The following is a 12712-nucleotide window of genomic DNA, read 5'->3' as shown; positions in this document are numbered from 1 at the left end:
GGGGGATGGAAGACATCATCATCATCTCATTCTAAATAAATGCCTAAAAAAGAAAATTATAACATCTACAATATGCCAATGCAAAGGAATTAGTACACTGAAGGAATTTGATTACCATATTTGAAAACACATACCAGTACTGTAACAATGTTAATAAAGCTGGAACATTAAGACACTCTTAGGAGATAGATTAACCATCATGTGAGGTGAAGAAAAAAAGAGAATAAATATGATTCTGACTTATAAGTAGATATCTAAAAGGGATGGAATTAATATGGATTAACTTTCTGTTGAGACATGAAAATGAGAACAAGAAGCAATGAAAAAAGACTAAATATGAAAAGTTATGAATCAAATGCTGGAGGAATAGCATTTCCAAACTATTCAGTGTTAGAATGGTACAATTTACCATCTGAGGTTGTCTGTGCATCTCCAGATTACAGCTTTAAAGTTATCATAACTACATTATGAATTTGGGAATAGGGTTAAATGAACTAGGCTTGTTCTTGTAATTATAAATACATGTGTACATGATCACACGCACACACACGTTCGTATGGATGCATACACACAACAAACCTCACCATCAAGGAGGTCCCGAATCTTGTCCATGTAGATCTCGAAGTATGAAACCTTAATGTGGAACTCCAGATTTTCCTCCATGTTGTAGATGTGGTTGAATATATCCTGGATGATGCGGGGAATAATACCCTGCAATGTGGGGTCCCCAATGACGCCCTCCATAGTGTGAGTTTTGCCCGAGGACGTCTGACCATATGCAAAGATGGTGCCATTGTATCCATTGAGAACATCTGAAAGTAGAGGTGGGGAAACTTGGTTATAAACTATCTACATATCTATCTGTCTATCTATCTATATAATTACAGTTAGACACCCTCCATAAAATTAATCTTACCAGAAGACTTCTGCCCATACACAATAATGGCACCAATGTAATCAATTACAACATCTACGAGGGGCATTCAAAAAGTTTTGGCAACAGGGTAATAAAAGCAAAATTAATAGAGATACACATATATTGAAGTTCACACTCCTTCAGCATACTCTCCTCTAAGGTATACACACTTCTGGAGCCGTGTCATCCACTTAACAAAGCACTGCCAGTACTCAGAAACAGGTAAACTCTTCAGTTCTGAATTTATCCTCCTGGCAAGGTCCTGTTCCCTTCGAAGAGGATCCCAGCAAGTTTTTTTGACAATTTAGGGAATAGCCAAAAGTCACACGGTGCTGTCCTGACCTGGCACCGTGTGACTTTTGGCTATTCCCTAAATTGTCAAAAAAAACTTGCTGAGATCTTCTACGAAGGGAACAGGACCTTGCCAGGAGGATAAATTCAGAACTGAAGAGTATACCTGTTTCTGAGTACTGGCAGTCCTTTGTTAAGTGGATGACACGGCTCCAGAAGTGTGTAAACCTTAGAGGAGAGTATGTTGAAGGAGTGTGAACTTCAATAAATGTGTATCTCTATTAATTTTGCTTTTATTATCCTGTTGCTAAAACTTTTCGAACGCCCCTCATAGAATGAAAGCTGGCACGTGGGTTAGTACAGTACAAAGATGGATTTATATCCAGATCAACCAGGAGTCACAACAATAACTAGAAAGCACTCAGAGAGTGCATTCTTTCGCCAATACCACTGCCATTAAAAAGGATCCGGATCTGGATCTGGATCCGACCCAAAATTTAATTAGTTCTTTCATGGCCCAAGGCCCACCCTTCCACAAAATTTCATTGAAATTCATTGAGAACTTTTGGAGATATGGTGCGGGATACTCTGGATCTGGATCCGCCCCAAAATTAATCACTTCTTCCTTGGCCCATGGCCCACTCTCCCACAAAATTTCATAGAAATTCATTAAGAACTTTTGGAGATATCGTCTGGACAGACAGACAAACAAACACAGGTGAATATATAACCTCCTCCAATTTCGTTGGCACAGGTAACACTAATGCATGGTATATAGAATTATGTTCACATCCAATCATCATCATCATCATCATCATCATACACCAGTACTCTCACACACACGCACTCAGAGCAATGCCCATGAAGTCCTGAATATACCTCACAGACATATGGTAACACATATTGTACTGTATTATTTTTAAAAACATAACAACTTACAAATAGTCTACTACAACAGATAACACAGCTTACCTTTAACAATATCTTTGGCTGCTGTATTGTAGACTTTCTCTTGAGTAACATTGGGTTTTAAGATGTTATCAAACTGATACACTTTACCCTGGTGACAAAAGGAAATTGGTTATCAGATAATTAGAATACTAAATCTAAGTACAGCATGCATAGCTTGATGCCTTAATACCTGAGTAGATGGTTACAAACAAACTGCCTTCATGTCACCCTGTCATCTCCCATCACCTGGCTGCCTTTCTTTCAATAAATATACCGTATTATACCTGAACACCTAACTACTGTATAGAGTCATTCCATGAAGATGTCAACCTTTTGTGTCAAAATCAGAACTGCTTAAAAATATATAAATTATACATCATTTTAAAGCTTAATCATTAAATTTTATGAATCTGAAAAGAAAAAGAGCCTAAACTGACAACTTAGGGAGCTGCATAAAAAATTATCATATTATGTCATCGAAGAAAAATCAGTGCTGAATTTAGCAATTTTCATAACATCATTGACCAGACTATGTTATTGTTTGGAATGCTGAAATCATGTTTTATTGAAAATGCGTCTACTTGAGTTGTCATTGACACTACAGTTTTTACATATATGTTGTGGTCAGAATGTAGCATGACCTTTAAATGGAAGTATTTCAGGAATAACATGTCTCACATTTTTTCCCCATTTTTCCCATACACAGCTAACAAACTGGAGAATACAACATAACTTTATATCATAAACAGGCACCCCAAGGCCTTAACAGTGTAACATTGGGATACTTTGAAACAAACCCTGGTAAGCCATATGGTCCATCACACGTTACATGCCCACTGTGAGGAGCGTTACCAGAAAATGATGTACGTTAGAGTTGGTATCACAATACATCACAATACTGTCATGTAGTAACTTTTTCACTTCCATGCTCACTTCCCTGTTTCTTATCACTGCTTTCAAAGAACCAGCAACCTTTCTCCCCTGCTGTACCCTGTCAAGCACTTCACCCTCCAAACCTCCATCCTTACTCATCACGCTACCCAAGTACTTAAACGTACTCACATTTTCCAATTCCTCACCATCCAACCTCCCTGTACATTCACTGACTTCACTTCTCTCAAAGACCATCACTTTACTCTTCCCTACATTCACCTTTAGATTCCATTTCTTACACACTCTCCCAAACTCATCCACCAAGCCTTGCAGCTCCCCTTCGTCTTCACTCAACAACACAGTATCATCTGCTAACAACAGTACAGGAAGTTTCCAAACACTATCCTCTCTCACCAGGGCCACTCCAACATCCACAACCCTACCTTGTACCTCTTTTATTACCCCATCCATGTACAGATTGAACGACCATGGAGACATGACACATCCCTGTTTCAAACCAACTTTCAAAGAGAAAAATTCACTTAGTTCACCATCCACACGCACTGCAGCCTTCGCACCATCGTACATACTCTTCACAGCATTCAACAACTTCCCATCTACTCCATATATTCTTAACACTTTCCACAATCCTTGTCTATCCACCCTGTCATATGCTTTCTCCAAATCCATGAAAGCCGCATACAACTTCTTTCCCTTCTCTAGAAACTTTTCCACTAAAGATCTAAGAATGAATATCTGATCTACACAACCTCTTCCCTTCCTAAAGCCTCCCTGTTCTTCTCCAACTAATTCCTCAGTTCTTTCTCTAACTCTGTCAATAAGTATCCTACCATACACTTTTCCTACTATACTAAGAAGACAAATGCCCCTATGATTACCACACACTTCTTTTTCCCCTTTTCCTTTGTACAAGGGAATAATTATACCTGACTTCCAATCCTCCGGGACTCTACCTTCCTCCCAGGCCATTTTATGCATTACCTTATGTTCACAGGAACTTTATTTAATCACTACAGTACTGCATCACAATATAACATGTGGGGTATGAGTGCTGGATAATATACCAGTACAACTGATAACATCTCAGAACAAAGATGTTAGCTTAACTTTAACTGTAGCTGAAAAAGATGATAAGACACAAGCATCTGGCCTATAAACTGAAGATGTGAATACAGTGCTCTAATTCCTTCTTCAGCAATCTACCATTCTTTGATTTACTGGTATATCACCCTTACACATTCGCTTTTCATCTCTTTTATAAGTGGTATCAGCCAATCCCATTTTAACCCCCCCTGTGAGGAAGTGTCTCTAGGCTAAGCTGCTGTAGTCCAATACACTAATAGGTAAATGACCAGCCTCTTCCTTTTAGTGGCATTACATAGCTGAAAGCCTTCATTCCTGGGGCCTGACCTTATGGAAGGCTGTCACTCTAACTTACTTGTTTTAATCACTGTCCACCTTCTTGTCTGCAATATGTATGTACAGAATTTTACAATATTACACATTACTAATTCAAGTACAGTGTACTTGAAGATTATAACCTATCATATAGCTTGTCTTCACTTCAATATTAAGTGAAGACGAGTGAAGACGAAGGGGAGCTGCAAGGCTTGGTGAATGAGTTTTGAAGAGTGTGTAAGAAACGGAATCAAAGGGTGACTGTAGGGAAACGTAAAGTTATGGTCTTCGAGAAAAATGAAGTCACTGAATGTACAGTGAGGTTAGATGGGGAGGAAATGGAAAATGTGAGTGCATTTATTATGCTACTTGGGTAGTGTGATGAGTGAGGATGGATGTTTAGAGGGTGAAGTGCTTGAAAGGGTATAACAAGGAAGGAAGCTTGCTGGTTCTTTGAAAGTAGTTTTAAGAAACAGGGAAGTGAGCATGGAAGTGAAAAAGTTACTGCATGACAATACTGCGATATCAACTCTAACGGATGGGAGAGAAGCTCAGATCTTGTTGGAGGGGCACAAGTCAAGAATGAGAACAGTGGAAATGAGTTATCTGAAAGGAGCATGTGGAGTCACATGGAGAGACAGACTGATAAATGAGGAAGTGAAGGAACATTGTGGTGTGGCTGTCAATGCGATAGGAAGCGTTAAGAGAAACACTGAGGTGGGTTGGCCATGTGGAGAGGATGGAGTGCGAAAGACTGATGAGGAGAGTGTATGTGAGTGAGGTGGAGCAACAGATAGATAGATGGTATCAGTAGTGCGGTGGTAAAGAAGTGTTTGAAGGCTAAACATCTTCAATTCAGTAACATATTTTTAGTCTATTCTTGCTACTACAGAATTGGTCTATTCTTGCTACTACAGTATCAGACAATTCAACTAAGGAACAACCTCTAGTACTAGTGAAGGGATTAATGATGCCTATATTGAACCCATACAGATCAAAATGTTTCTCCACAGCAAAATAAAAATCTTGGAGAATGCAAGCATACCATTTAAAAAAAAAAAGAAAAATGCATCAGTGGAGAGAAGGGTTAATTGCTTCACCTCTTCATATTTCCAAGTGTTACTAACAGACCCACCAACATGTAATTATTACTTTCCACACTTGTACCATTTCATCAGTCCTGAATGAAGTACAGTAGATGTTCATCATCCATTCATTGCCAGACGCCATCTATCCCAAACGGGGTGGCCAAGGGCTTAGAGTTACCGGTAATTGTTTTACAGGGAGGGGCACTAATCCTCCACCAACCCCACTTGACACAATTAACTCTAAGCCCTTGGCCACACCGTTTGGGATACATAGCGTCTGGCAATGAATGAATGAATGAATCAACAGCATGCAGTAGAAATGGTACCATAAATAGATGTACAGTACTATATTCCAAGCATATTTCAATTTCAGATGTTGTGCCCAAGTGATGGTTTGTAAAACCTCAGGTGTCTGGTCATGCTGGAAAGGAGGGGCTTCAGGGCTTACCGGTACATTTCTCTCTAGTTTGGTGGTATTTTTCTGTCATATGTTTGCAACCTATCAGTTCTAACTATGACATCTGCATACAAGGACACAAAACAATGTACAACTTCACTCTCACATCCCTTATTTTTCTTACAAGCATCCCTTTCACATTTGTATTTCACGTGCAAAAGAATGGGTTAATTGTAACTATCACACTCTCACAAGAGGTCTGGTTCTACAGTGGACCTAATATGGAATGATTCTAATACAGAATACAGATGAAGCAGAGACCCTGATGCGAATATTAATCACACACTGAATTCACCACCACACATACTTTCATAAATAACCCCATCCTAACCCCTTCCACTTGATGCAGTCTTTGTTTTATCGTATTCTTGTTACTTCCAGGCAATCTTGTTAAGCTTTTAAATTAATTTGCTGTGGTCTCCTTGGAACATGTCTTTTTTAACACTTTCACAACCTGACATCTCTCCTTAAGCTGTGGAAAATCATTTGAGGATGGCTAGAATAAAACAATGTGTCATGAGATTGAGGAATAAAAAAATAAATAAATAAACATTCTCATACACGTTACAAAGCCAAAGAAGAATGAAACATGTACAGTACAAACATTAGGCTACATTAATTCTCCACCTCAACTAGGAATTTTTGCAGGCTCAGGAATTTCCTATATTTTCCATCATTAGTTTTTTTTATTATTATTCATCAACAGCATCATCCCTACATGTCAAGTGGGGTTGGTGGAGGATTAGTGCCCCTCCCTGTAAAACAATTAACTCTAAGCCCTTGGCCACACCGTTTGGGATACATGGCATCTGGCAATGAATGAATGAATGAATCAACAGCATGCAGTACAAATGGTACCATAAATATGATGGCCAGGTTGCACATGAGAAAGTAAAAATGAAATCCCATATCAGGAAAAAGTGTTTTCCCAACCCCAATTTCTAACATGGTAAATAAATGGCATGCAGTATACAAGGTAAATTAAATGGCTAGACAATGGTGCTAGTCAAGATGGTAAAAAAATGGCCAAAATCACTCATACGCTACCACAACAAGGGAATTACCTAACTTATGAACTTTCCTAGCTTTTAATCACTAGTTAAGCATATTGTTATTTAAAAGTGGCATATAGTACCTTATAAAGGGCAAACTAAATGGCCAGGATGCACATGAGAAAAAAATGGGGCAGTATAGGCTACAAAGACAAGTACTTTTCCCAACCTCTGGGATACTCCAAACTTTGAATCATATATTTAGTATACGTAGTAAAAGGCGTGCAAAAAATATAGTAAACTATGTGGCCAGGCAATGGAGGTACAAGGCCAATGAAAGTAAAAATGGGCGAGCATACAAGGAATTATCCCAACTTAGGGAATTCCCCAAGCATAATTAATTATCGGCAGGCAATATAATGAACAAATAAATACCGTGGCTATATATCTTACCCCTATGCTAACTAGCTGGTCATCCTTGTTCTGTGGGAATGAGACGATGAACTTAGACCCAGCCCGTTCCTCAGAGTCATTTAAGGGCCGGAATCTTGCCACCACTTTGATAGAGTCCTCATTACCTTTATCTGTAACCTCGCCCGACATGCTGCCGTCTTTTTGCCGCTATTTTCAGCACTGTATCAGCAACGTAAGCGTATATTTTGGTACATCATTGAGGAAGGTGTGGTATTGACGCCACTGCAGTCAGCTGTGTTTTGGGTGGATCCTCCTACTTTATCTCTTATTTTATCTCCCACTGCGCTCACTTCCACTTAATATTAATGGCCGAGGTATTACACTATCAAACGGCTCGATCCCCTGAAGTTTTCTCTGTACAGGCACAATATAAGAGACGTGGAAAAGAGTAGCAACGCCCAGCCTTCGAGTAGACAATCCTCATACGGCCATTTTCTCTTGTGGTGCATCATGGGAGGAAACACAGGAAGTTGAGTCACACCGCCGCGCTCTTTAACTCACATATTTACAATTATTATCTCATTTCACGTATCTTTTTATCGTATCTAATATAAATCCTACCCAGTTACCAAAATCAAAATATACAGAGAGACACAGGAAGTTGAATCACACCGCTGCGCCCTTTAACTCAAAATCTTATGCTCTAACTTACACCCACACACCTTCAACTATTACATCATAACATTAAATTATCGCTTGCGTCTGTTTTAAATCCCATAAACTTATCAAAAAACAGAATCTATAGAGAAACAGACGCGTCTTTATATAATGCACAATGTAATAAATGCGTATTTTTCTGCTGTTGAAATTTCTATTTAAATGGACGGACCCAACATTCATTTGGTTATTGCCGTTGTACTTCACCGGGTCGGTCAGGATCACTTGATGGTCGTGATCGTCAGCATTTTACCCTCCCAGAAGGGAGCTGAGAGCTCATATAGTCCGATCTAAGGGCAAGGCTGTGACCTTCACACACCCACACACCCGTCCCCTTGCTCAAGGGGGACAGTAACCACCCACTTCTTCAGTGAAACTTTTCGCAACCTGAGCGAGGCGCGAACTCCCGTCTACCAGATGGCAAGCGAGAACGTTACCACTGCGCCAGCGAGCGGTGTAATTTGAATGCCACTTCAGTGGACTGCAGACTGAATTTGCCCTTCTACACTCCATCATTGTCCTTTCAAGGGATGTGGAGAGAGAGGGTCGCTTGTACAGTACCAAGGTGTGTATAAAGACAAGCTAACCGGGCAGCGGAACCGCCATCATGTCGTCGGTGCCACAGCGTGAAGGCGTCTCTCCAGCATAAGGTTACCAGAGTCCCGCTTTTAGGCGGAACAGTCCCGCTTTTTTGACGTCTGTCCCGCTTGTTTTAAATTGCGACTAAAATGTCCCGCTTTCTTAGCAAATTGCCTTATGTGTCCCGCTTTCAGAAAAGTACTATTACTGTACATTATATACAAGATGACCTTTTATGAAACTATGATGAATCAGTAAAATTATGCATAAGCCAAACCGAATGAAATACCGATTTGTTAATAATCCATGATAATAGTGACAACTTTCGTTGGCCATTCACCGTACTAACTGCTATAGCCAACGAACGTTAGTGTTTGATTAGCAGCCTCAGGGTGAGGTGCAGCACTATATGTATATATATATATATATATATATATATATATATATATATATATATATATATATATATATATATATATATATATATAATGCAGTACAGTGTACCCGAAAACGCCCAGACACCGCCACAAGGAGCCCACAGAGGAGTAACGACAGCTCGCCGGGACTCGGAGCGACAACGGCATAAGTCAGCCCGGGCCTCGCGCCCCTGTGACCCGGAACTCGCCCGCCGCCACCATACCAGGAATACTAGACTACCTTCCGTGCGAGCCTTCACCAACCAGCTAAGGGGTGGAGCTGCCTATCCAGCTCCTGCCAGCACCCCAGAGACGGCCTGTAGCCGCTCACCTCTCGCCAAGGAGACGGCCTGTAGCCGCTCTGAGGGTTTTAAGGAGACGGCCTGTAGCCGCTCCCGCCTTCGTCAGGAGACAGCCTGTAGCCGCTCTGAAGGTGTCTTCCTTGAGACGGCCTGTAGCCACTCGCCCCTCGCTAAGGAGACGGCCTGTAGCCGCTCCGAAGGTGTTCTTCCTGAGATAGCCTGTAGCCACTTAACCCCCCTCCTGAAGGAGACAGCCTGTAGCTGCTCCTGCCTTCGTCAGGAGACGGCCTGTAGCTGCTCCAAAGGTGCCTCCTCTGAGATGGCCTGTAGCCACTCGCCCCTCCTGGAGACGGCCTGTAGCCACTCTGAGGGTAATAAGGAGACGGCCAGTAGCTGCTCCCGCCTTCGTCAGGAGACGGCCTGTAGCCGCTCGCCCCTTGCTAAGGAGACAGCCTGTAGCCGCTCTGAGGGTAATAAGGAGACAGCCCGTAGCCGCTCAACCCTCCTGAAGGAGACGGCCTGTAGCCGCTCGCCCCTTGCTAAGGAGACAGCCTGTAGCCGCTCTGAGGGTAATAAGGAGACAGCCCGTAGCCACTCAACCCTCCTGAAGGAGACGGCCTGTAGCCGCTCCCGCCTTCGTCAGGAGATGGCCTGTAGCTGCTGCCATCTTCGTCAGGAGACGGCCTGTAGCTGCTGCCGCCTTCGTCAGGAGACGGCCTGTAGCTGCTGCCGCCTTCGTCAGGAGACGGCCTGTAGCTGTTCCCGCCTTCGTCAGGAGACGGCCTGTAGCTGCTCCCGCCTTTGTCAGGAGACGGCCTGTAGCTGCTCCCGCCTTCGTCAGGAGACGGCTTGTAGCCGCTCCTGCCTTCGTCAGGAGACAGCCTGTAGTCGCTCCAAAGGTGCCTTTGGGTCTGCTGGCAGCTGCCCACTCTCCCAGGCCACAGCCAGTAGCCGGGCCTTGGCGACAGCCTGTAGCTGCACCCCCAGGAAGCCACAGCCAGTAGCCAGGCCCTACAGCAGGAGACGGCCTGTAGCTGCTCCTCCATCTGAAGCTGATGCCTGTTCCCTGACCCACGACACAGAGGGAATCTCGGGCCTAGAGGAATATTGGAGAGGCCCCTTAGTCTCCCCCGGCCTCTGCTTCCTACAACTGGCTCTGGAGGAGACCCACCTGACGGACCCCGACGCAGATCAGTGCCACAGCCCCTTTCTGTCGGCACCGCCAAGCCCTGGGGACCACAGCCCTCGGGAAACCCAGACTGCCCCCATGACTCCTGGGCGGGAACTTCCCACACCTCGACTTTGGAGATCTTCGTCCTCCGTCAGGAGGCTGAATTACCGATTCAGGTAATTGTTCGGCACCAGCCCTGAGGGCCGCACTCCTGTCCCCAGCCCTGAGAGCGCGGGACCCTTCGCCACCCACAGCCCTGGACGAGAACGGACGCCCCTGCGCATGATCCCGTGGCCTCTTGACACAGAGGCCCCCGGTGGTGCCCAGCCCCGTCAGTAGCAGAGCTGTGACGCTCCTCCGCCCGTGCACCTGACCGCCACGCCGCCAGATCCGACAGGAGTGACAGTAATAGTGCAGTGTCAGTGATCAAATGATTCAAGGGCAGAACAGTGGACTAACCCTCTAATAGAAGTCAGTAATAATACCAAAGTGGTGGAGTAAATAATAACCTCAGTGAACAGTGTATGTGACCAAGGGGTATAAAAGACGGAGCAGCGAGCTACCCCTCCGATAAGAGTTGATAATACCAAAGCGGTGGAGTGAGTGAGAGTAAGTTTAAACACAGATACTGCCACACAGTGAGAGTCGAGTCTAACGGGGTAAATACGCTACCATCAGAAAATATCTCCTGATACTAAGACCATAATCCGACCCCAGTGCCAAAAGCAACTCTCCCCAGTGAGGAATAACCTTAGTAACTCCACGAGTATAGAAAACCTGGACTTCCCCTAATTAAGGACACTCTGCCTCAAGTGCTATTCACTGTGACCCAAACAGCATCCTGCGTGATACAACTAACCATATTTAGACATAAGAGTTTGTAATTGCCCAGTGTACTTGTGCCTGAAACATCTACTCGTTCCCCTGTCCAACTAAGTAATACACGTGTAAGGTTGTTGCCTGGAGTTTTTGTGTCCTGCCTCTCTCTTATTTGTCTAAGCCCCGGTCTTGAAAGAGAGCCCCGCTATGGGAAGCAGAACCTAAAACACCTAGCATTGCAATATATATATATATATACACACACAGTATATGCACACCTGACAATGTTTCGCTTTTAGCTCCGGTAAATCTGGTCACTTTACTCCAGCACCTCACAGACTCTTAAACTCCCTTTTATAACATGGAGCGACATTCTTAAATACTGTGCAAATAAAATTTAAAGGAAATACTGTGACATCCGCAGATGCTCTCCTACCTATGGACTGGGTTACGTTGGTCTCCTTTGAAGTGCTGTGTGCTGTTCAAGAGATGAAAACGTGCGTGAATGTGGGTGCTCGCTCCTGTGGCTAAAATGCTCAGCATGACTAGACAGTAAATTAAATGACCATCCTGCCATGTACAAGCTTCCAGCCTAAAATACACATCTCCGCCGCCGCCGGACCACCCACCCTGCCACCCCCCACCCCGCAGCCGAGCCGCGGCCCCACCACCACCCCAGGAGGACATCACGGCGGACCAGGTCAGTGTGAGATTGACCCAGAGCGAGAAGGGCACCGGGGCGCCCCTACCTTGAGTCCCTCTTCCTCTCAACTGACCCAACGACAACAACGCAAGAATGAGAGACGACCTTACGGACGGAGCAGCCCTCACCAGCTTCGGGGTGGGACTGCTCCAGATTCAGTCCCAAGCAACACCGCGGTCACGGACACAGTACGTACTGGGGAGGGAGCGGCCACAGTACGCCCCTCAGCTACAGCCACATCCGGAGACAGCCTCGGAGCGTTAGCTATTGAGCGCGCACCAACTGGCAAAGGAAGGAGCTAGAGTGGAACCGCGACCACGGCCACAATACATGTCGGGGAGGGAATGGCCACCGTACGTCCCTCATCCACCTCCTCCTCCTCTTCCTACGGGAGTAGCTCCGCGGTCATGGCCACAGTACGTACCGGGGAGGGAGCGGCCACAGTATGCCCCTCAGCTACTTCCCGTTGGGCAGGCAGAGCTACGACAACGGCCACAGTACATGTCGGGGAGGGAACGGCCACCGTACGTCCCTCATCTACCTCTTCCTCCTTCAGGAGCAGCACCGCATTCACAGACACCGTACGTACCGGGGAAGGAACGGC

General features: G+C 44.4%; 1 protein-coding gene across 1 annotated transcript in view; it reads right to left on the bottom strand.

Moving 5' to 3' along the window:
- The window catches only part of LOC145398422 (kinesin heavy chain-like), a 52115-nt gene extending 44250 nt beyond the window's left edge, over positions 1-7865 (bottom strand). Inside the window, exons 1-3 of the mRNA XM_080271304.1 lie at positions 7441-7865; positions 2180-2267; positions 585-812 (exon numbers count right to left, since the gene is read on the bottom strand). Of these exons, the coding sequence (XP_080127430.1) occupies positions 585-812; positions 2180-2267; positions 7441-7590 (466 nt within the window). The 5' untranslated portion in view covers positions 7591-7865. The remainder of the gene's footprint in view (positions 1-584; positions 813-2179; positions 2268-7440) is intronic.
- Between the last annotated feature and the right edge of the window lie 4847 nt (positions 7866-12712).

Source organism: Coenobita brevimanus, chromosome 45 (assembly GCF_032717465.1).
Source record: "Coenobita brevimanus isolate Jiangsu-jjx chromosome 45, ASM3271746v2, whole genome shotgun sequence".
NCBI lineage: Eukaryota > Metazoa > Arthropoda > Malacostraca > Decapoda > Coenobitidae > Coenobita > Coenobita brevimanus.
The sequence above is the reverse complement of the archived record's forward strand: the minus strand, read 5'-3'. Positions and strand labels throughout refer to the sequence as shown.